The 26,893-nt window shown below is 36.6% G+C and overlaps 1 protein-coding gene across 1 annotated transcript in view; it reads left to right on the top strand.

Moving 5' to 3' along the window:
* The window catches only part of sema6bb (sema domain, transmembrane domain (TM), and cytoplasmic domain, (semaphorin) 6Bb), a 135,134-nt gene that overhangs the window by 105,392 nt on the left and 2,849 nt on the right, over window positions 1–26,893 (top strand). Inside the window, exons 16-17 of the mRNA XM_087783170.1 lie at window positions 2,650–2,727; window positions 9,614–9,672. Coding sequence (XP_087639296.1) covers window positions 2,650–2,727; window positions 9,614–9,672 — 137 coding nt within the window. The remainder of the gene's footprint in view (window positions 1–2,649; window positions 2,728–9,613; window positions 9,673–26,893) is intronic.

Genomic DNA, 26,893 nt, shown 5'->3' with positions numbered 1-26,893 from the left:
TTAGTCCAGGTGTTTGTGTTTAGTCCAGGTGTTTGTGTTTAATCCAGGTGTTTATGATTAATCCAGGTGTTTGTGTTTAGTCCAGGTGTTTGTGTTTAATCAAGGTGTTTGTGTTTAGTTAAGGTGTTTGTGTTTAGTTCAGGTGTTTCTGTTTAGTCAAGGTGTTTGTGTTTAGTCCAGGTGTTTGTGTTTAATCCAGGTGTTTGTGTTTAGTTCAGGTGTTTGTTTTTAATCCAGGTGTTTGTGTTTAGTCCAGGTGTTTGTGTTTAATCCAGGTGTTTGTGTTTAATCCAGGTGTTTGTGTTTAGACCAGGTGTTTGTGTTTAGTTCAGGTGTTTGTGTTTAGTCCAGGTGTTTGTGTTTAGTTCAGGTGTTTGTGTTTAGTTCAGGTGTTTGTGTTTAGTCCAGGTGTTTGTGTTTAATCCAGGTGTTTGTGTTTAATCCAGGTGTTTGTGTTTAGTTCAGGTGTTTGTGTTTAATCAAGGTGTTTGTGTTAAGTCCAGGTGTTTGTGTTTAGTTCAGGTGTTTGTGTTTAATCAAGGTCTTTGTGTTTAGTCCAGGTGTTTGTGTTTAGTTCAGGTGTTTGTGTTTAGTTCAGGTGTTTGTGTTTAGTTCAGGTGTTTGTGTTTAGTCCAGGTGTTTGTGTTTAGTCCAGGTGTTTGTGTTTAGTCAATGTGTTTGTGTTTAATCCAGGTGTTTGTGTTTAATCCAGGTGTTTGTGTTAAGTCCAGGTGTTTATGTTTAATCAAGGTGTTTGTGTTTAATCCAGGTGTTTGTGTTTAGTCCAGGTGTTTATGTTTAGTCCAGGTGTTTATGTTTAATCCAGGTGTTTGTGTTTAATCCAGGTGTTTGTGTTTAGTCCAGGTGTTTATGTTTAGTCCAGGTGTTTATGTTTAATCCAGGTGTTTGTGTTTAGTTCAGGTGTTTGTGTTTAGTCCAGGTGTTTGTGTTTAGTCCAGGTGTTTATGTTTAATCCAGGTGTTTGTGTTTAATCCAGGTGTTTGTGTTTAGTCCAGGTGTTTGTGTTTAATCCAGGTGTTTGTGTTTAATCCAGGTGTTTGTGTTTAGTCCAGGTGTTTGTGTTTTGTCAATGTGTTTGTGTTTAATCCAGGTGTTTGTGTTTAATCAAGGTGTTTGTGTTTAGTTAAGGGGTTTGTGTTTAGTTCAGGTGTTTGTGTTTAGTTCAGGTGTTTGTGTTTAATCCAGGTGTTTGTGTTTAGTCCAGGTGTTTGTGTTTAGTCAATGTGTTTGTGTTTAATCCAGGTGTTTGTGTTTAATCAAGGTGTTTGTGTTTAGTTAAGGGGTTTGTGTTTAGTTCAGGTGTTTGTGTTTAGTTCAGGTGTTTGTGTTTAGTCCAGGTGTTTGTGTTTAATCCAGGTGTTTGTGTTTAGTCCAGGTGTTTGTGTTTAATCCAGGTGTTTGTGTTTAATCCAGGTGTTTGTGTTTAATCCAGGTGTTTGTGTTTAGTCCAGGTGTTTGTGTTTTGTCAATGTGTTTGTGTTTAATCCAGGTGTTTGTGTTTAATCAAGGTGTTTGTGTTTAGTTAAGGGGTTTGTGTTTAGTTCAGGTGTTTGTGTTTAGTTCAGGTGTTTGTGTTTAATCCAGGTGTTTGTGTTTAGTCCAGGTGTTTGTGTTTAGTCAATGTGTTTGTGTTTAATCCAGGTGTTTGTGTTTAATCAAGGTGTTTGTGTTTAGTTAAGGGGTTTGTGTTTAGTTCAGGTGTTTGTGTTTAGTTCAGGTGTTTGTGTTTAGTCCAGGTGTTTGTGTTTAATCCAGGTGTTTGTGTTTAGTCCAGGTGTTTGTGTTTAATCCAGGTGTTTGTGTTTAATCCAGGTGTTTGTGTTTAGTCCAGGTGTTTGTGTTTTGTCAATGTGTTTGTGTTTAATCCAGGTGTTTGTGTTTAATCAAGGTGTTTGTGTTTAGTTAAGGGGTTTGTGTTTAGTTCAGGTGTTTGTGTTTAGTTCAGGTGTTTGTGTTTAATCCAGGTGTTTGTGTTTAGTCCAGGTGTTTGTGTTTAGTCAATGTGTTTGTGTTTAATCCAGGTGTTTGTGTTTAATCAAGGTGTTTGTGTTTAGTTAAGGGGTTTGTGTTTAGTTCAGGTGTTTGTGTTTAGTTCAGGTGTTTGTGTTTAGTCCAGGTGTTTGTGTTTAATCCAGGTGTTTGTGTTTAGTCCAGGTGTTTGTGTTTAATCCAGGTGTTTGTGTTTAATCCAGGTGTTTGTGTTTAATCCAGGTGTTTGTGTTTAGTCCAGGTGTTTGTGTTTTGTCAATGTGTTTGTGTTTAATCCAGGTGTTTGTGTTTAATCAAGGTGTTTGTGTTTAGTTAAGGGGTTTGTGTTTAGTTCAGGTGTTTGTGTTTAGTTCAGGTGTTTGTGTTTAATCCAGGTGTTTGTGTTTAGTCCAGGTGTTTGTGTTTAGTCAATGTGTTTGTGTTTAATCCAGGTGTTTGTGTTTAATCAAGGTGTTTGTGTTTAGTTAAGGGGTTTGTGTTTAGTTCAGGTGTTTGTGTTTAGTTCAGGTGTTTGTGTTTAGTCCAGGTGTTTGTGTTTAATCCAGGTGTTTGTGTTTAGTCCAGGTGTTTGTGTTTAATCCAGGTGTTTGTGTTTAATCCAGGTGTTTGTGTTTAATCCAGGTGTTTGTGTTTGTGCAGGAGTTGTGTTTCCTCCAGAGATCCGTACTGTGGATGGACCAGAGGCAGCACCTGCTCCTTCCTCAGACCTGGAACCAGGTGAGACGCAACAAACAAACATGACGGAGACTCTTAGAGTCTTTCTGGTTTTAGTAATTCAGTCAATACTGACAATATTTAAACTAACAATATTTAAACTAACAATGATTAAACTAACAATGATTAAACTAACAATGATTAAACTAACAATATTTAAACTAACAATGATTAAACTAACAATGATTAAACTAACAATGATTAAACTAACAATGATTAAACTAACAATGATTAAACTAACAATATTTAAACTAACAATGATTAAACTAACAATGATTAAACTAACAATGGTTAAACTAACAATGATTAAACTAACAATGATTAAACTAACAATGATTAAACTAACAATGGTTAAACTAACAATGATTAAACTAACAATGATTAAACTAACAATGATTAAACTAACAATGATTAAACTGACAATATTTAAACTAACAATATTTAAACTAACAATGTTTAAACTAACAATGATTAAACTAACAATGATTAAACTAACAATGATTAAACTAACAATGATTAAACTGACAATATTTAAACTAACAATATTTAAACTAACAATGATTAAACTAACAATGATTAAACTAACAATGATTAAACTAACAATGATTAAACTAACAATGGTTAAACTAACAATGGTTGAACTAACAATGATTAAACTAACAATGATTAAACTAACAATGATTAAACTAACAATGATTAAACTAACAATGTTTAAACTAACAATGGTTAAACTAACAATGGTTGAACTAACAATGATTAAACTAACAATGATTAAACTAACAATGGTTAAACTAACAATGGTTGAACTAACAATGATTAAACTAACAATGATTAAACTAACAATGATTAAACTAACAATGATTAAACTAACAATGATTAAACTAACAATGATTAAACTAACAATGATTAAACTAACAATGGTTGAACTAACAATGATTAAACTAACAATGATTAAACTAACAATGATTAAACTAACAATGATTAAACTAACAATGATTAAACTAACAATGTTTAAACTAACAATGGTTAAACTAACAATGGTTGAACTAACAATGGTTAAACTAACAATGATTAAACTAACAATGATTAAACTAACAATGATTAAACTAACAATGATTAAACTAACAATGATTAAACTAACAATGATTAAACTAACAATGTTTAAACTAACAATGGTTGAACAAACAATGGTTAAACTAACAATGATTAAACTAACAATGATTAAACTAACAATGATTAAACTAACAACGATTAAACTAACAATGGTTGAACTAACAATGATTAAACTAACAATGATTAAACTAACAATGATTAAACTAACAATGATTAAACTAACAATGTTTAAACTAACAATGGTTGAACTAACAATGGTTAAACTAACAATGATTAAACTAACAATGATTAAACTAACAATGGTTACACTAACAATGATTAAACTAACAATGATTAAACTAACAATGGTTGAACTAACAATGATTATACTAACAATGATTAAACTAACAATGATTAAACTAACAATGATTAAACTAACAATGATTAAACTAACAATGATTAAACTAACAATGGTTACACTAACAATGGTTACACTAACAATGATTAAACTAACAATGGTTACACTAACAATGGTTACACTAACAATGATTAAACTAACAATGGTTAAACTAACAATGGTTACACTAACAATGGTTGAACTAACAATGGTTACACTAACAATGGTTACACTAACAATGATTAAACTAACAATGGTTACACTAACAATGGTTACACTAACAATGGTTGAACTAACAATGGTTACACTAACAATGGTTGAACTAACAATGGTTACACTAACAATGATTAAACTAACAATGGTTACACTAACAATGGTTACACTAACAATGATTAAACTAACAATGGTTAAACTAACAATGGTTACACTAACAATGGTTGAACTAACAATGGTTAAACTAACAATGATTAAACTAACAATGGTTACACTAACAATGGTTACACTAACAATGGTTAAACTAACAATGGTTACACTAACAATGGTTGAACTAACAATGGTTACACTAACAATGATTAAACTAACAATGGTTACACTAACAATGGTTACACTAACAATGATTAAACTAACAATGGTTAAACTAACAATGGTTACACTAACAATGGTTGAACTAACAATGGTTAAACTAACAATGGTTACACTAACAATGGTTAAACTAACAATGATTAAACTAACAATGATTAAACTAACAATGATTAAACTAACAATGGTTACACTAGCAATGATTAAACTAACAATGGTTACACTAACAATGATTAAACTAACAATGGTTACACTAACAATGGTTAAACTAACAATGGTTACACTAACAATGATTAAACTAACAATGGTTACACTAACAATGATTAAACTAACAATGGTTACACTAACAATGATTAAACTAACAATGGTTACACTAACAATGGTTAAACTAACAATGATTAAACTAACAATGATTAAACTAACAATGATTAAACTAACAATGATTAAACTAACAATGATTAAACTAACAATGGTTACACTAACAATGATTAAACTAACAATGGTTACACTAACAATGGTTAAACTAACAATGATTAAACTAACAATGGTTGAACTAACAATGGTTAAACTAACAATGGTTACACTAACAATGGTTAAACTAACAATGATTAAACTAACAATGGTTACACTACCAATGGTTAAACTAACAATGATTAAACTAACAATGGTTACACTAACAATGGTTAAACTAACAATGATTAAACTAACAATGATTAAACTAACAATGGTTACACTAACAATGATTAAACTAACAATGGTTGAACTAACAATGGTTAAACTAACAATGGTTACACTAACAATGGTTAAACTAACAATGATTAAACTAACAATGGTTACACTACCAATGGTTAAACTAACAATGATTAAACTAACAATGGTTACACTAACAATGGTTAATCTAACAATGATTAAACTAACAATGGTTGAACTAACAATGGTTAAACTAACAATGGTTACACTAACAATGGTTAAACTAACAATGGTTAAACTAACAATGATTAAACTAACAATGATTAAACTAACAATGATTAAACTAACAATGGTTACACTAACAATGGTTACACTAACAATGATTAAACTAACAATGATTAAACTAACAATGATTAAACTAACAATGGTTGAACTAACAATGGTTAAACTAACAATGGTTACACTAACAATGGTTAAACTAACAATGATTAAACTAACAATGGTTACACTAACAATGGTTAAACTAACAATGGTTACACTACCAATGGTTACACTAACAATGGTTACACTACCAATGGTTAAACTAACAATGATTAAACTAACAATGGTTACACTAACAATGGTTAAACTAACAATGGTTACACTAACAATGGTTAAACTAACAATGATTAAACTAACAATGATTAAACTAACAATGGTTAAACTAACAATGATTAAACTAACAATGATTAAACTAACAATGATTAAACTAACAATGGTTAAACTAACAATGATTAAACTAACAATGATTAAACTAACAATGATTAAACTAACAATGATTAAACTAACAATGATTAAACTAACAATGGTTACACTAACAATGATTAAACTAACAATGGTTACACTAACAATGGTTAAACTAACAATGATTAAACTAACAATGGTTGAACTAACAATGGTTAAACTAACAATGGTTACACTAACAATGGTTAAACTAACAATGATTAAACTAACAATGGTTACACTAACAATGGTTAAACTAACAATGATTAAACTAACAATGATTAAACTAACAATGGTTACACTAACAATGATTAAACTAACAATGGTTGAACTAACAATGGTTAAACTAACAATGATTAAACTAACAATGATTAAACTAACAATGGTTACACTACCAATGGTTAAACTAACAATGATTAAACTAACAATGGTTACACTAACAATGGTTACACTAACAATGATTAAACTAACAATGGTTACACTAACAATGGTTAAACTAACAATGATTAAACTAACAATGATTAAACTAACAATGGTTACACTAACAATGGTTACACTAACAATGATTAAACTAACAATGGTTACACTAACAATGGTTAAACTAACAATGATTAAACTAACAATGGTTAAACTAACAATGGTTACACTAACAATGGTTAAACTAACAATGGTTACACTAACAATGGTTAAACTAACAATGGTTACACTAACAATGGTTACACTAACAATGATTAAACTAACAATGGTTGAACTAACAATGGTTAAACTAACAATGGTTGAACTAACAATGGTTAAACTAACAATGATTAAACTAACAATGATTAAACTAACAATGGTTAAACTAACAATGATTAAACTAACAATGATTAAACTAACAATGGTTACACTAACAATGGTTACACTAACAATGATTAAACTAACAATGGTTACACTAACAATGGTTAAACTAACAATGATTAAACTAACAATGGTTAAACTAACAATGGTTACACTAACAATGGTTAAACTAACAATGGTTACACTAACAATGGTTAAACTAACAATGGTTACACTAACAATGGTTACACTAACAATGATTAAACTAACAATGGTTACACTAACAATGGTTAAACTAACAATGATTAAACTAACAATGGTTAAACTAACAATGGTTACACTAACAATGGTTAAACTAACAATGGTTACACTAACAATGGTTAAACTAACAATGATTAAACTAACAATGATTAAACTAACAATGGTTACACTAACAATGGTTACACTAACAATGATTAAACTAACAATGGTTACACTAACAATGGTTAAACTAACAATGATTAAACTAACAATGGTTAAACTAACAATGGTTACACTAACAATGGTTAAACTAACAATGATTAAACTAACAATGGTTACACTACCAATGGTTAAACTAACAATGATTAAACTAACAATGGTTACACTAACAATGGTTACACTAACAATGATTAAACTAACAATGGTTACACTAACAATGGTTAAACTAACAATGATTAAACTAACAATGATTAAACTAACAATGATTAAACTAACAATGATTAAACTAACAATGATTAAACTAACAATGGTTACACTAACAATGATTAAACTAACAATGGTTACACTAACAATGGTTAAACTAACAATGATTAAACTAACAATGGTTGAACTAACAATGGTTAAACTAACAATGGTTACACTAACAATGGTTAAACTAACAATGATTAAACTAACAATGGTTACACTAACAATGATTAAACTAACAATGGTTACACTAACAATGGTTAAACTAACAATGATTAAACTAACAATGGTTGAACTAACAATGGTTAAACTAACAATGATTAAACTAACAATGGTTGAACTAACAATGGTTAAACTAACAATGGTTAAACTAACAATGGTTACACTAACAATGGTTAAACTAACAATGATTAAACTAACAATGGTTGAACTAACAATGGTTAAACTAACAATGATTAAACTAACAATGGTTGAACTAACAATGGTTAAACTAACAATGGTTAAACTAACAATGATTAAACTAACAATGGTTAAACTAACAATGATTAAACTAACAATGGTTAAACTAACAATGGTTACACTAACAATGATTAAACTAACAATGGTTGAACTAACAATGGTTAAACTAACAATGGTTACACTAACAATGATTAAACTAACAATGGTTACACTAACAATGGTTAAACTAACAATGATTAAACTAACAATGGTTGAACTAACAATGGTTAAACTAACAATGGTTACACTAACAATGGTTACACTAACAATGATTAAACTAACAATGGTTAAACTAACAATGATTAAACTAACAATGGTTAAACTAACAATGATTAAACTAACAATGGTTACACTAACAATGGTTAAACTAACAATGATTAAACTAACAATGATTAAACTAACAATGGTTACACTAACAATGATTAAACTAACAATGGTTGAACTAACAATGGTTAAACTAACAATGGTTACACTAACAATGATTAAACTAACAATGGTTACACTACCAATGGTTAAACTAACAATGATTAAACTAACAATGGTTACACTAACAATGGTTAATCTAACAATGATTAAACTAACAATGGTTGAACTAACAATGGTTAAACTAACAATGGTTACACTAACAATGGTTAAACTAACAATGATTAAACTAACAATGGTTACACTAACAATGGTTAAACTAACAATGATTAAACTAACAATGGTTACACTACCAATGGTTAAACTAACAATGATTAAACTAACAATGGTTACACTAACAATGATTAAACTAACAATGATTAAACTAACAATGATTAAACTAACAATGGTTAAACTAACAATGGTTACACTAACAATGGTTACACTAACAATGATTAAACTAACAATGGTTAAACTAACAATGATTAAACTAACAATGGTTACACTAACAATGGTTAAACTAACAATGATTAAACTAACAATGGTTACACTACCAATGGTTAAACTAACAATGATTAAACTAACAATGGTTACACTAACAATGATTAAACTAACAATGATTAAACTAACAATGGTTACACTAACAATGGTTGAACTAACAATGGTTACACTAACAATGGTTAAACTAACAATGATTAAACTAACAATGATTAAACTAACAATGGTTAAACTAACAATGGTTACACTAACAATGGTTGAACTAACAATGGTTACACTAACAATGGTTGAACTAACAATGGTTACACTAACAATGGTTAAACTAACAATGATTAAACTAACAATGATTAAACTAACAATGGTTAAACTAACAATGGTTACACTAACAATGGTTGAACTAACAATGGTTACACTAACAATGGTTGAACTAACTAGTATGATTCTCTCCAGGCTTCCCTTCAAACAAGACGTCGAGCAGGAAAACAAGCTTCACTTCAGCGACTGTGACGGTTTGTTTTTATTTCTATTGTTAATATTATGATACGATTTTATTTGTTTTTCAACTGTTTTTACATCGAGATGAATTCATACAAAATACTGTTTTTGTTTCTAATGATATTTTTGAATCATTTGATAATGTTTTTAAAAATGGACAGATGTTGTGTTGTTAGTGCAGGAGTGATGGAATGTTGTCATTACAACGTCATCATGTTGTTGTATTGTAACTGCAGGAGTGATGGAATGTTGTCATTACAACATCATCATGTTGTTGTGTTGTAACTGCAGGAGTGATGGAATGTTGTCATTACAACATCATCATGTTGTTGTGTTGTAACTGCAGGAGTGATGGAATGTTGTCATTACAACGTCATCATGTTGTTGTGTTGTGACTGCAGGAGTGATGGAATGTTGTCATTACAACGTCATCATACTGTTGTGTTGTAACTGCAGGAGTGATGGAATGTTGTCATTACAACGTCATCATACTGTTGTGTTGTAACTGCAGGAGTGATGGAATGTTGTCATTACAACGTCATCATACTGTTGTGTTGTAACTGCAGGAGTGATGGAATGTTGTCATTACAACGTCATCATACTGTTGTGTTGTAACTGCAGGAGTGATGGAATGTTGTCATTACAACGTCATCATGTTGTTGTATTGTAACTGCAGGAGTGATGGAATGTTGTCATTACAACGTCATCATGTTGTTGTATTGTAACTGCAGGAGTGATGGAATGTTGTCATTACAACGTCATCATACTGTTGTGTTGTAACTGCAGGAGTGATGGAATGTTGTCATTACAACGTCATCATGTTGTTGTATTGTAACTGCAGGAGTGATGGAATGTTGTCATTACAACGTCATCATGTTGTTGTATTGTAACTGCAGGAGTGATGGAATGTTGTCATTACAACATCATCATGTTGTTGTATTGTAACTGCAGGAGTGATGGAATGTTGTCATTACAACGTCATCATGTTGTTGTGTTGTAACTGCAGGAGTGATGGAATGTTGTCATTACAACGTCATCATACTGTTGTGTTGTAACTGCAGGAGTGATGGAATGTTGTCATTACAACGTCATCATGTTGTTGTATTGTAACTGCAGGAGTGATGGAATGTTGTCATTACAACATCATCATACTGTTGTGTTGTGACTACAGGAGTGATGGAATGTTGTCATTACAACATCATCATATTGTTGTGTTGTGAACGAGGAGTGATGGAATGTTGTCATTACAACGTCACCATATTGTTGTGTTGTGAACGAGGAGTGATGGAATGTTGTCATTACAACGTCACCATATTGTTGTGTTATGAACGAGGAGTGATGGAATGTTGTCATTACAACGTCACCATATTGTTGTGTTATGAAAGAGGAGTGATGGAATGTTGTCATTACAACGTCACCATATTGTTGTGTTATGAACGAGGAGTGATGGAATGTTGTCATTACAACGTCACCATATTGTTGTGTTATGAACGAGGAGTGATGGAATGTTGTCATTACAACGTCACCATATTGTTGTGTTGTGAAAGAGGAGTGATGGAATGTTGTCATTACAACGTCACCATATTGTTGTGTTGTGAACGAGGAGTGATGGAATGTTGTCATTACAACGTCACCATACTGTTGTGTTGTGACTACAGGAGTGATGGAATGTTGTCATTACAACGTCATCATATTGTTGTGTTGTGAACGAGGAGTGATGGAATGTTGTCATTACAACGTCATCATATTGTTGTGTTGTGACTACAGGAGTGATGGAATGTTGTCATTACAACGTCATCATATTGTTGTGTTGTGAACGAGGAGTGATGGAATGTTGTCATTACAACGTCACCATACTGTTGTGTTGTAACTACAGGAGTGATGGAATGTTGTCATTACAACGTCACCATATTGTTGTGTTGTGAACGAGGAGTGATGGAATGTTGTCATTACAACGTCATCATATTGTTGTGTTGTGAGTGCAGGAGTGATGGAAAGTTGTCATTACAACGTCATCATGTTGTTGTATTGTAACTGCAGGAGTGATGGAATGTTGTCATTACAACGTCACCATACTGTTGTGTTGTGACTACAGGAGTGATGGAATGTTGTCATTACAACGTCATCATAATGTTGTGTTGTGAACGAGGAGTGATGGAATGTTGTCATTACAACCTCATCATATTGTTGTGTTGTGAACGACGAGTGATGGAATGTTGTCATTACAACCTCATCATATTGTTGTGTTGTGACTACAGGAGTGATGGAATGTTGTCATTACAATGTCACCATACTGTTGTGTTGTGACTACAGGAGTGATGGAATGTTGTCATTACAACGTCACCATATTGTTGTGTTGTGAACGAGGAGTGATGGAATGTTGTCATTACAATGTCACCATACTGTTGTGTTGTGACTACAGGAGTGATGGAATGTTGTCATTACAACGTCACCATATTGTTGTGTTGTGAACGAGGAGTGATGGAATGTTGTCATTACAATGTCATCATATTGTTGTGTTGTGAACGAGGAGTGATGGAATGTTGTCATTACAACGTCACCATATTGTTGTGTTGTGAACAAGGAGTGATGTAATGTTGCCATTACAACGTCACCATATTTTTGTGTTGTGACTACAGGAGTGATGGAGTGTTGTCATTACAACGTTACCATATTGTTGTGTTGTGACTACAGGAGTGATGGAATGTTGTCATTACAATGTCATCCTATTGTTGTGTTGTGAGTGCAGGAGTGATGGAATGTTGTCATTACAACGTCATCATATTGTTGTGTTGTGAGTGCAGGAGTGATGGAATGTTGTCATTACAACGTCATCATGTTGTTGTATTGTAACTGCAGGAGTGATGGAATGTTGTCATTACAACTTCACCATATTGTTTTGTTGTGAGTGCAGGAGTGATGGAATGTTGTCATTACAACTTCACCATATTGTTTTGTTGTGAGTGCAGGAGTGATGGAATGTTGTCATTACAACGTCATCATATTGTTGTGTTGTGAGTGCAGGAGTGATGGAAAGTTGTCATTACAACGTCATCATGTTGTTGTATTGTAACTGCAGGAGTGATGGAATGTTGTCATTACAACATCATCATATTGTTGTGTTGTGAACGAGGAGTGATGGAATGTTGTCATTACAACGTCATCATATTGTTGTGTTGTGAACGAGGAGTAATGGAATGTTGTCATTACAACCTCATCATATTGTTGTGTTGTGAACGAGGAGTGATGGAATGTTGTCATTACAACGTCACCATATTGTTGTGTTATGAACGAGGAGTGATGGAATGTTGTCATTACAACGTCACCATACTGTTGTGTTGTGACTACAGGAGTGATGAAATGTTGTCATTACAACGTTACCATATTGTTGTGTTGTGACTACAGGAGTGATGGAATGTTGTCATTACAATGTCATCCTATTGTTGTGTTGTGAGTGCAGGAGTGATGGAATGTTGTCATTACAACGTCATCATATTGTTGTGTTGTGAGTGCAGGAGTGATGGAATGTTGTCATTACAACATCATCATATTGTTGTGATGTGAGTGCAGGAGTGATGGAATGTTGTCATTACAATGTCATCATATTGTTGTGTTGTGAACGAGGAGTGATGGAATGTTGTCATTACAACCTCATCATATTGTTGTGTTGTGACAACAGGAGTGATGTAATGTTGTCATTACAACGTCACCATACTGTTGTGTTGTGACTACAGGAGTGATGGAATGTTGTCATTACAATGTCACCATATTGTTGTGTTGTGAACGAGGAATGATGGAATGTTGTCATTACAACGTCATCATATTGTTGTGTTGTGAGTGCAGGAGTGATGGAATGTTGTCACTACAACCTCATTATATTGTTGTGTTGTGAACGAGGAGTGATGGAATGTTGTCATTACAACCTCATTATATTGTTGTGTTGTGAACGAGGAGTGATGGAATGTTGTCATTACAACTTCACCATATTGTTTTGTTGTGAGTGCAGGAGTGATGGAATGTTGTCATTACAACATCACCATATTGTTGTGTTGTGAGTGCAGGAGTGATGGAATGTTGTCATTACAACGTCATCATATTGTTGTGTTGTGAGTGCAGGAGTGATGGAATGTTGTCATTACAACGTCATCATATTGTTGTGTTGTGAGTGCAGGAGTGATGGAATGTTGTCATTACAACCTCATTATATTGTTGTGTTGTGAACGAGGACTGATGGAATGTTGTCATTACAACGTCATCATATTGTTGTGTTGTGAGTGCAGGAGTGATGGAATGTTGTCATTACAACGTCATCATATTGTTGTGTTGTGAACGAGGAGTGATGGAATGTTGTCATTACAACGTCATCATATTGTTGTGTTGTGAGTGCAGGAGTGATGGAAAGTTGTCATTACAACGTCATCATGTTGTTGTATTGTAACTGCAGGAGTGATGGAATGTTGTCATTACAACATCATCATATTGTTGTGTTGTGAACGAGGAGTGATGGAATGTTGTCATTACAACGTCATCATATTGTTGTGTTGTGAACGAGGAGTGATGGAATGTTGTCATTACAACCTCATCATATTGTTGTGTTGTGAACGAGGAGTGATGGAATGTTGTCATTAAAACGTCACCATATTGTTGTGTTGTGAACAAGGAGTGATGTAATGTTGCCATTACAACGTCACCATATTGTTGTGTTGTGACTACAGGAGTGATGGAATGTTGTCATTACAACGCCACCATATTGTTGTGTTGTGAACAAGGAGTGATGTAATGTTGCCATTACAACGTCACCATATTGTTGTGTTATGAACGAGGAGTGATGGAATGTTGTCATTACAACGTCACCATACTGTTGTGTTGTGACTACAGGAGTGATGAAATGTTGTCATCACAACGTTACCATATTGTTGTGTTGTGACTACAGGAGTGATGGAATGTTGTCATTACAATGTCATCCTATTGTTGTGTTGTGAGTGCAGGAGTGATGGAATGTTGTCATTACAACGTCATCATATTGTTGTGTTGTGAGTGCAGGAGTGATGGAATGTTGTCATTACAACGTCATCATATTGTTGTGTTGTGAGTGCAGGAGTGATGGAATGTTGTCACTACAACCTCATTATATTGTTGTGTTGTGAACGAGGACTGATGGAATGTTGTCATTATAACGTCACCATATTGTTGTGTTGTGAACGAGGAGTGATGGAATGTTGTCATTATAACGTCACCATATTGTTGTGTTGTGAACGAGGAGTGATGGAATGTTGTCATTATAACGTCACCATATTGTTGTGTTGTGAACGAGGAGTGATGGAATGTTGTCATTACAACCTCATCATATTGTTGTGTTGTGACTACAGGAGTGATGGAATGTTGTCATTACAATGTCATCCTATTGTTGTGTTGTGAGTGCAGGAGTGATGGAAAGTTGACATTACAACGTCATCATATTGTTGTGTTGTGAGTGCAGGAGTGATGGAATGTTGTCATTATAACATCATCATATTGTTGTGATGTGAGTGCAGGAGTGATGGAATGTTGTCATTACAATGTCATCATATTGTTGTGTTGTGAACGAGGAGTGATGGAATGTTGTCATTACAACCTCATCATATTGTTGTGTTGTGACTACAGGAGTGATGGAATGTTGTCATTACAACGTCACCATATTGTTGTGTTGTGAACGAGGAGTGATGGAATGTTGTCATTACAACGTCATCATATTGTTGTGTTGTGAGTGCAGGAGTGATGGAATGTTGTCACTACAACCTCATTATATTGTTGTGTTGTGAACGAGGACTGATGGAATGTTGTCATTACAACGTCACCATATTGTTGTGTTGTGAACGAGGAGTGATGGAATGTTGTCATTACAACGTCACCATACTGTTGTGTTGTGAACGAGGAGTGATGGAATGTTGTCATTACAACGTCACCATACTGTTGTGTTGTGAACGAGGAGTGATGGAATGTTGTCATTACAACGTCACCATATTGTTGTGTTGTTAACGAGGAGTGATGGAATGTTGTCATTACAACGTCATCATATTGTTGTGTTGTGAACGAGGAGTGATGGAATGTTGTCATTACAACGTCACCATATTGTTGTGTTGTGAACGAGGAGTGATGGAAAGTTGTCATTACAACGTCACCATACAGTTGTGTTGTGAACGAGGAGTGATGGAATGTTGTCATTACAACGTCACCATACTGTTGTGTTGTGAACGAGGAGTGATGGAATGTTGTCATTACAGCGTCACTATACAGTTGTGTTGTGAACGAGGAGTGATGGAATGTTGTCATTACAACGAGACCATACTGTTGTGTTGTGAACGAGGAGTGATGGAATGTTGTCATTACAACGACACCATACTGTTGTGTTGTGAACGAGGAGTGATGGAATGTTGTCATTACAACGTCACCATATTGTTGTGTTATGAACGAGGAGTGATGGAATGTTGTCATTACAACGACACCATATTGTTGTGTTGTGAACGAGGAGTGATGGAATGTTGTCATTACAACGTCACCATACTGTTGTGTTGTGAACGAGGAGTGATGGAATGGTGTCATTACAACGTCACCATACTGTTGTGTTGTGAACGAGGAGTGATGGAATGTTGTCATTACAACGTCATCATACTGTTGTGTTGTGAACGAGGAGTGATGGAATGTTGTCATTACAACGTCACCATACTGTTGTGTTGTGAACGAGGAGTGATGGAATGTTGTCATTACAACGACACCATACTGTTGTGTTGTGAACGAGGAGTGATGGAATGGTGTCATTACAACGTCACCATACTGTTGTGTTGTGAACGAGGAGTGATGGAATGTTGTCATTACAACGTCACCATACTGTTGTGTTGTGAACGAGGAGTGATGGAATGTTGTCATTACAACGTCATCATGTTGTTGTATTGTAACTGCAGGAGTGATGGAATGTTGTCATTACAACGACACCATACTGTTGTGTTGTGAACGAGGAGTGATGGAATGTTGTCATTACAACGTCACCATACTGTTGTGTTGTGAACGAGGAGTGATGGAATGTTGTCATTACAACGTCACCATACTGTTGTGTTGTGAACGAGGAGTGATGGAATGTTGTCATTACAACGACACCATACTGTTGTGTTGTGAACGAGGAGTGATGGAATGTTGTCATTACAACGTCACCATACTGTTGTGTTGTGAACGAGGAGTGATGGAATGTTGTCATTACAACGACACCATACTGTTGTGTTGTGAACGAGGAGTGATGGAATGTTGTCATTACAACGACACCATACTGTTGTGTTGTGAACGAGGAGTGATGGAATGTTGTCATTACAACGACACCATACTGTTGTGTTGTGAACGAGGAGTGATGGAATGTTGTCATTACAACGACACCATACTGTTGTGTTGTGAACGAGGAGTGATGGAATGTTGTCATTACAACGTCACCATACTGTTGTGTTGTGAACGAGGAGTGATGGAATGTTGTCATTACAACGTCACCATACTGTTGTGTTGTGAACGAGGAGTGATGGAATGTTGTCATTACAACGTCACCATACTGTTGTGTTGTGAACGAGGAGTGATGGAATGTTGTCATTACAACGTCACCATATTGTTGTGTTGTGAACGAGGAGTGATGGAATGTTGTCATTACAACTTCACCATATTGTTTTGTTGTGAGTGCAGGAGTGATGGAATGTTGACATTACAACGTCACCATATTGTTGTGTTTTGAGTGCAGGAGTGATGGAATGTTGTCATTACAACGTCATCATATTGTTGTGTTGTGAGTGCAGGAGTGATGGAATGTTGTCACTACAACCTCATTATATTGTTGTGTTGTGAACGAGGACTGATGGAATGTTGTCATTACAACGTCACCATATTGTTGTGTTGTGAACGAGGAGTGATGGAATGTTGTCATTACAACGTCACCATACTGTTGTGTTGTGAACGAGGAGTGATGGAATGTTGTCATTACAACGTCACCATACTGTTGTGTTGTGAACGAGGAGTGATGGAATGTTGTCATTACAACGTCACCATAATGTTGTGTTGTTAACGAGGAGTGATGGAATGTTGTCATTACAACGTCATCATATTGTTGTGTTGTGAACGAGGAGTGATGGAATGTTGTCATTACAACGTCACCATATTGTTGTGTTGTGAACGAGGAGTGATGGAAAGTTGTCATTACAACGTCACCATACAGTTGTGTTGTGAACGAGGAGTGATGGAATGTTGTCATTACAACGTCACCATACTGTTGTGTTGTGAACGAGGAGTGATGGAATGTTGTCATTACAGCGTCACTATACAGTTGTGTTGTGAACGAGGAGTGATGGAATGTTGTCATTACAACGAGACCATACTGTTGTGTTGTGAACGAGGAGTGATGGAATGTTGTCATTACAACGACACCATACTGTTGTGTTGTGAACGAGGAGTGATGGAATGTTGTCATTACAACGTCACCATATTGTTGTGTTATGAACGAGGAGTGATGGAATGTTGTCATTACAACGACACCATATTGTTGTGTTGTGAACGAGGAGTGATGGAATGTTGTCATTACAACGTCACCATACTGTTGTGTTGTGAACGAGGAGTGATGGAATGGTGTCATTACAACGTCACCATACTGTTGTGTTGTGAACGAGGAGTGATGGAATGTTGTCATTACAACGTCATCATACTGTTGTGTTGTGAACGAGGAGTGATGGAATGTTGTCATTACAACGTCACCATACTGTTGTGTTGTGAACGAGGAGTGATGGAATGTTGTCATTACAACGACACCATACTGTTGTGTTGTGAACGAGGAGTGATGGAATGGTGTCATTACAACGTCACCATACTGTTGTGTTGTGAACGAGGAGTGATGGAATGTTGTCATTACAACGTCACCATACTGTTGTGTTGTGAACGAGGAGTGATGGAATGTTGTCATTACAACGTCATCATGTTGTTGTATTGTAACTGCAGGAGTGATGGAATGTTGTCATTACAACGACACCATACTGTTGTGTTGTGAACGAGGAGTGATGGAATGTTGTCATTACAACGTCACCATACTGTTGTGTTGTGAACGAGGAGTGATGGAATTTTGTCATTACAACGTCACCATACTGTTGTGTTGTGAACGAGGAGTGATGGAATGTTGTCATTACAACGACACCATACTGTTGTGTTGTGAACGAGGAGTGATGGAATGTTGTCATTACAACGTCACCATACTGTTGTGTTGTGAACGAGGAGTGATGGAATGTTGTCATTACAACGACACCATACTGTTGTGTTGTGAACGAGGAGTGATGGAATGTTGTCATTACAACGACACCATACTGTTGTGTTGTGAACGAGGAGTGATGGAATGTTGTCATTACAACGACACCATACTGTTGTGTTGTGAACGAGGAGTGATGGAATGTTGTCATTACAACGTCACCATACTGTTGTGTTGTGAACGAGGAGTGATGGAATGTTGTCATTACAACGACACCATACTGTTGTGTTGTGAACGAGGAGTGATGGAATGTTGTCATTACAACGTCACCATACTGTTGTGTTGTGAACGAGGAGTGATGGATCAGGTTCACTCCAGGACTGAAGATTCCACGACTTACTTCAAAGCTGGACGAGCTGAGGTTCTGCTCACTGTGAAGCAAACGGAATAAACATGAGGCTCATTATCTACCGTCTGAATTATTGAAGGAGACCCAGTTGCATTCTGGGTAAATAGAGAAAAATCGCTTGATGAAAGTGTTGCAGAAGATAAACATGTAGAAGTTTCTCTGGTGACATGATCCTGATCCAAATACATTCACACTCACCGGAGAAGGTCAAGAGGTCAAGAGGTCAAGAAGATCCCATGAAAACTAACATATGTTCAAACATATTAAAGATTCGTGACAATAATAAAATTCTCAAACATTAAAAAATTCATTAATTAATATATATTATCCATTGTTGACTCAGGTTCAAGGTCAACGACCTCCACCTTTTACCTTGACACGGAGACAACAAAGGGTCAAGTAAATAAATGAAATATTTAATACACATTTAAAACAAATTAAATGAACACGTTCTATAATTCATAAATATAAAATCAATATTTCATTTCAAGAGCATTATTTACATAATTTCACTTCAGAGTAACGTTGGTTGTTTCAGCTGCTTGTGAATATGATTAGCACGTAGCATTGCTAATCTTAGCATTGTTAATCGTAGCATTGTTAATCTTAGCATTGCTAATCTTAGCATTGTTAATCTTAGCATTGTTAATCCTATCATATTTAATCGTAGCATTGCTAATCGTAGCATTGCTAATCGTAGCATTGCTAATCTTAGCATTGTTAATCGTATCATATTTAATCGTAGCATTGCTAATCGTAGCATTGCTAATCGTAGCATTGTTAATCTTAGCATTGTTAATCGTATCATATTTAATCGTAGCATTGCTAATCGTAGCATTGCTAATCGTAGCATTGTTAATCTTAGCATTGTTAATCGTATCATATTTAATCGTAGCATTGCTAATCGTAGCATTTTTAATCTTAGCATTGTTAATTGTATCATATTTAATCGTAGCATTGCTAATCGTAGCATTGCTAATCGTAGCATTTTTAATCTTAGCATTGTTAATCGTATCATATTTAATCGTAGCATGGCTAATCGTAGCATTGCTAATCGTAGCATTGTTAATCTTAGCATTGTTAATCGTATCATATTTAATCGTAGCATTGCTAATCGTAGCATTGCTAATCGTAGCATTGTTAATCTTAGCATTGTTAATCGTATCATATTAATCGTAGCATTGCTAATCGTAGCATTGCTAATCGTAGCATTGTTAATCGTATCATATTTAATCGTAGCATTGCTAATCGTAGCATTGCTAATCGTAGCATTGTTAATCTTAGCATTGTTAATCGTATCATATTTAATCGTAGCATTGCTAATCGTAGCATTGCTAATCGTAGCATTGCTAATCGTAGCATTGTTAATCTTAGCATTGTTAATCGTATCATATTTAACCGTATCATTGCTAATCATAGCATTGCTAATCGTAGCATTGCTAATCGTAGCATTGTTAATCCTAGCATTGTTAATCGTATCATATTACACAACTACACTCCTGTATCACACATATCAACAACTACACAACTACACTCCTGTATCACACATATCAACAACTACACAACTACACTCCTGTATTATACATGTCAACAGTTACACAACTACACTCCTGTACCACACACATCAACAGTTACACAACTACACTCCTGTATCACACACATCAACAGTTACACAACTACACTCCTGTATCACACATATCAACAGCTACACAACTACACTCCTGTATCACACACATCAACAACTACACAACTACACTCCTGTATCACACACATCAACAACTACACAACTACACTCCTGTATCACACACATCAACAACTACACAACTACACTCCTGTATCACACATATCAACAACTACACAACTACACTCCTGTATCACACATATCAACAACTACACAACTACACTCCTGTATCACACATATCAACAACTACACAACTACACTCCTGTATCACACATATCAACAGCTACACAACTACACTCCTGTATCACACACATCAACAGTTCCACAACTACACTCCTGTATCACACATATCAACAGTTACACAACTACACTCCTGTATCACACATATCAACAGCTACACAACTACACTCCTGTATCACACATATCAACAGTTACACAACTACACTCCTGTATCACACATATCAACAGCTACACAACTACACTCCTGTATCACACACATCAACGGTTACACAACTACACTCCTGTATCACACATATCAACAGTTACACAACTACACTCCTGTATCACACACATCAACAGTTACACAACTACACTCCTGTATCACACACATCAACAGTTACACAACTACACTCCTGTATCACACACATCAACAGTTACACAACTACACTCCTGTATCACACATATCAACAGTTACACAACTACACTCCTGTATCACACACATCAACAGTTACACAACTACACTCCTGTATCACACATATCAACAGCTACACAACTACACTCCTGTATCACACACATCAACGGTTACACAACTACACTCCTGTATCACACATATCAACAGTTACACAACTACACTCCTGTATCACACACATCAACAGCTACACAACTACACTCCTGTATCACACATATCAACAACTACACAACTACACTCCTGTATCACACACATCAACAGTTACACAACTACACTCCTGCATCACACATATCAACAGTTACACAACTACAGTCCTGTATCACACATATCAACAGTTACACAACTACACTCCTGTATCACACACATCAACAGTTACACAACTACACTCCTGTATCACACACATCAACAGTTACACAACTACACTCCTGCATCACACATATCAACAGTTACACAACTACACTCCTGTATCACACATATCAACAGCTACACAACTACACTCCTGTATCACACACATCAACAGTTACACAACTACAGTCCTGTATCACACATATCAACAGTTACACAACTACACTCCTGTATCACACACATCAACAGTTACACAACTACACTCCTGTATCACACATATCAACAGCTACACAACTACACTCCTGTATCACACACATCAACAGTTACACAACTACAGTCCTGTATCACACATATCAACAGTTACACAACTACACTCCTGTATCACACACATCAACAGTTACACAACTACACTCCTGTATCACACATATCAACAGTTACACAACTACACTCCTGTATCACACACATCAACGGTTACACAACTACACTCCTGTATCACACATATCAACAGTTACACAACTACACTCCTGTATCACACATATCAACAGTTACACAACTACACTCCTGTATCACACATATCAACAGCTACACAACTACACTCCTGTATCACACACATCAACAGTTACACAACTACAGTCCTGTATCACACATATCAACAGTTACACAACTACACTCCTGTATCACACACATCAACAGTTACACAACTACACTCCTGTATCACACATATCAACAGCTACACAACTACACTCCTGTATCACACACATCAACAGTTACACAACTACAGTCCTGTATCACACATATCAACAGTTACACAACTACACTCCTGTATCACACACATCAACAGTTACACAACTACACTCCTGTATCACACATATCAACAGTTACACAACTACACTCCTGTATCACACACATCAACGGTTACACAACTACACTCCTGTATCACACATATCAACAGTTACACAACTACACTCCTGTATCACACACATCAACAGTTACACAACTACACTCCTGTATCACACACATCAACAGCTACACAACTACACTCCTGTATCACACACATCAACAGTTACACAACTACACTCCTGTATCAACAACAGATGTCAGACTCACTATAGTCGTGACTCGCCCGGAGGAAGAGAGTTAGTGACGAGTCTTTAATAAAAACAAGTTAACAACAGGAAGAATGTTAACTATGAACATGTGTGTGTGTGTAGGTGTGTGTGTGTGTGTGTGTGTGTGTGTAGGTGTGTGTGTGTGTGTGTGTGTGTGTGTGTGTGTGTAGGTGTGTGTGTGTGTGTGTGCGTGTGTCTGTGTGTTTAGTTGTGTGTGTGTGTGTGTGTGTGTGTGTAGGTGTGTGAAATGCAGTGAAAACACCTTTAAGTTGTTGTGGTTCTGGTTGTTGTCTCTTTCATGTCCTCTCCTCTCTTTCATGTCCTCTCCTCTCTTTCATGTCCTCTCTTTCATGTCCTCTCCTCTCTTTCATGTCCTCTCCTCTCTTTCATGTCCTCTCTTTCATGTCCTCTCTTTCATGTCCTCTCCTCTCTTTCATGTCCTCTCCTCTCTTTCATGTCCTCTCTTTCATGTCCTCTCCTCTCTTTCATGTCCTCTCCTCTCTTTCATGTCCTCTCTTTCATGTCCTCTCTTTCATGTCCTCTCCTCTCTTTCATGTCCTCTCCTCTCTTTCATGTCCTCTCTTTCATGTCCTCTCCTCTCTTTCATGTCCTCTCTTTCATGTCCTCTCCTCTCTTTCATGTCCTCTCTTTCAAGTCCTCTCTTTCATGTCCTCTCTTTCATGTCCTCTCCTCTCTTTCATGTCCTCTCCTCTCTTTCATGTCCTCTCTTTCATGTCCTCTCCTCTCTTTCATGTCCTCTCTTTCATGTCCTCTCTTTCATGTCCTCTCCTCTCTTTCATGTCCTCTCCTCTCTTTCATGTCCTCTCTTTCATGTCCTCTCCTCTCTTTCATGTCCTCTCTTTCATGTCCTCTCCTCTCTTTCATGTCCTCTCTTTCAAGTCCTCTCTTTCATGTCCTCTCTTTCATGTCCTCTCCTCTCTTTCATGTCCTCTCCTCTCTTTCATGTCCTTTCCTCTCTTTCATGCCCTCTCCTCTCTTTCATGTCCTCTCTTTCATGTCCTCTCCTCTCTTTCATGTCCTCTCTTTCATGTCCTCTCCTCTCTTTCAGGTCCTCTCTTTCATGTCCTCTCTTTCATGTCCTCTCTTTCATGTCCTCTCCTCTCTTTCATGTCCTCTCCTCTCTTTCATGTCCTCTCTTTCATGTCCTCTCCTCTCTTTCATGTCCTCTCCTCTCTTTCATGTCCTCTCTTTCATGTCCTCTCTTTCATGTCCTCTCCTCTCTTTCATGTCCTCTCCTCTCTTTCATGTCCTCTCTTTCATGTCCTCTCCTCTCTTTCATGTCCTCTCTTTCATGTCCTCTCCTCTCTTTCATGTCCTCTCTTTCAAGTCCTCTCTTTCATGTCCTCTCTTTCATGTCCTCTCCTCTCTTTCATGTCCTCTCCTCTCTTTCATGTCCTTTCCTCTCTTTCATGCCCTCTCCTCTCTTTCATGTCCTCTCTTTCATGTCCTCTCCTCTCTTTCATGTCCTCTCTTTCATGTCCTCTCCTCTCTTTCAGGTCCTCTCTTTCATGTCCTCTCTTTCATGTCCTCTCTTTCATGTCCTCTCCTCTCTTTCATGTCCTCTCCTCTCTTTCATGTCCTCTCCTCTCTTTCATGTCCTCTCTTTCATGTCCTCTACTCTCTTTCATGTCCTCTCTTTCATGTCCTCTCCTCTCTTTCATGTCCTCTCCTCTCTTTCATGTCCTCTCTTTCATGTCCTCTCTTTCATGTCCTCTCCTCTCTTTCATGTCCTCTCTTTCATGTCCTCTCTTTCATGTCCTCTCCTCTCTTTCATGTCCTCTCCTCTCTTTCATGTCCTCTCTTTCATGTCCTTTCCTCTCTTTCATGTCCTCTCCTCTCTTTCATGTCCTCTCTTTCATGTCCTTTCCTCTCTTTCATGTCCTCTCCTCTCTTTCATGTCCTCTCCTCTCTTTCATGTCCTCTCTTTCATGTCCTCTCCTCTCTTTCATGTCCTCTCCTCTCTTTCATGTCCTCTCCTCTCTTTCATCTCCTCTCTTTCATGTCCTCTCTTTCATGTCCTTTCCTCTCTTTCATGTCCTCTCCTCTCTTTCATGTCCTCTCCTCTCTTTCATGTCCTCTCTTTCATGTCCTCTCCTCTCTTTCATGTCCTCTCCTCTCTTTCATGTCCTCTCCTCTCTTTCATGTCCTCTCTTTCATGTCCTCTCTTTCATGTCCTCTCCTCTCTTTCATGTCCTCTCTTTCATGTCCTCTCCTCTCTTTCATGTCCTCTCTTTCATGTCCTCCTCTCTTTCATGTCCTCTCCTCTCTTTCATGTCCTCTCCTCTCTTTCATGTCCTCTCCTCTCTTTCATGTCCTCTCCTCTCTTTCATGTCCTCTCCTCTCTTTCATGTCCTCTCCTCTCTTTCATGTCCTCCTCTCTTTCATGTCCTCTCCTCTCTTTCATGTCCTCTCCTCTCTTTCATGTCCTTTCTTTCATGTCCTCTCCTCTCTTTCATGTCCTCTCTTTCATGTCCTCTCTTTCATGTCCTCTCTTTCATGTCCTCTCCTCTCTTTCATGTCCTCTCCTCTCTTTCATGTCCTCTCCTCTCTTTCATGTCCTCTCTTTCATGTCCTCTACTCTCTTTCATGTCCTCTCTTTCATGTCCTCTCCTCTCTTTCATGTCCTCTCCTCTCTTTCATGTCCTCTCTTTCATGTCCTCTCCTCTCTTTCATGTCCTTTCCTCTCTTTCATGTCCTCTCCTCTCTTTCATGTCCTCTCTTTCATGTCCTCTCCTCTCTTTCATGTCCTTTCCTCTCTTTCATGTCCTCTCTTTCATGTCCTTTCCTCTCTTTCATGTCCTCTCCTCTCTTTCATCTCCTCTCTTTCATGTCCTCTCCTCTCTTTCATGTCCTCTCTTTCATGTCCTCTCCTCTCTTTCATGTCCTCTCCTCTCTTTCATGTCCTCTCCTCTCTTTCATGTCCTCTCCTCTCTTTCATGTCCTCTCCTCTCTTTCATGTCCTTTCCTCTCTTTCATGTCCTCTCCTCTCTTTCATGTCCTCTCTTTCATGTCCTCTCCTCTCTTTCATGTCCTTTCCTCTCTTTCATGTCCTCTCTTTCATGTCCTTTCCTCTCTTTCATGTCCTCTCATCTCTTTCATCTCCTCTCTTTCATGTCCTCTCCTCTCTTTCATGTCCTCTCTTTCATGTCCTCTCCTCTCTTTCATGTCCTCTCCTCTCTTTCATGTCCTCTCTTTCATGTCCTTTCCTCTCTTTCATGTCCTCTCCTCTCTTTCATGTCCTCTCCTCTCTTTCATGTCCTCTCCTCTCTTTCATGTCCTCTCCTCTCTTTCATGTCCTCTCTTTCATGTCCTCTCCTCTCTTTCATGTCCTCCTCTCTTTCATGTCCTTTCCTCTCTTTCATGTCCTCTCCTCTCTTTCATCTCCTCTCTTTCATGTCCTCTCTTTCATGTCCTCTCCTCTCTTTCATGTCCTCCTCTCTTTCATGTCCTCTCCTCTCTTTCATGTCCTCCTCTCTTTCATGTCCTCTCCTCTCTTTCATGTCCTCTCCTCTCTTTCATGTCCTCTCCTCTCTTTCATGTCCTCTCTTTCATGTCCTCCTCTCTTTCATGTCCTCTCTTCTCTTTCATGTCCTCTCCTCTCTTTCATGTCCTCTCCTCTCTTTCATGTCCTCTCCTCTCTTTCATGTCCTCTCTTTCATGTCCTCTCCTCTCTTTCATGTCCTCTCTTTCATGTCCTCTCCTCTCTTTCATGTCCTCTCTTTCATGTCCTCTCCTCTCTTTCAT

The sequence above is a fragment of the Callionymus lyra genome, chromosome 2, assembly GCF_982586985.1.
Source record: "Callionymus lyra chromosome 2, fCalLyr1.hap1.1, whole genome shotgun sequence".
Taxonomy (NCBI): domain Eukaryota; kingdom Metazoa; phylum Chordata; class Actinopteri; order Syngnathiformes; family Callionymidae; genus Callionymus; species Callionymus lyra.
This window is presented reverse-complemented; position numbering and strand designations above follow the sequence as displayed.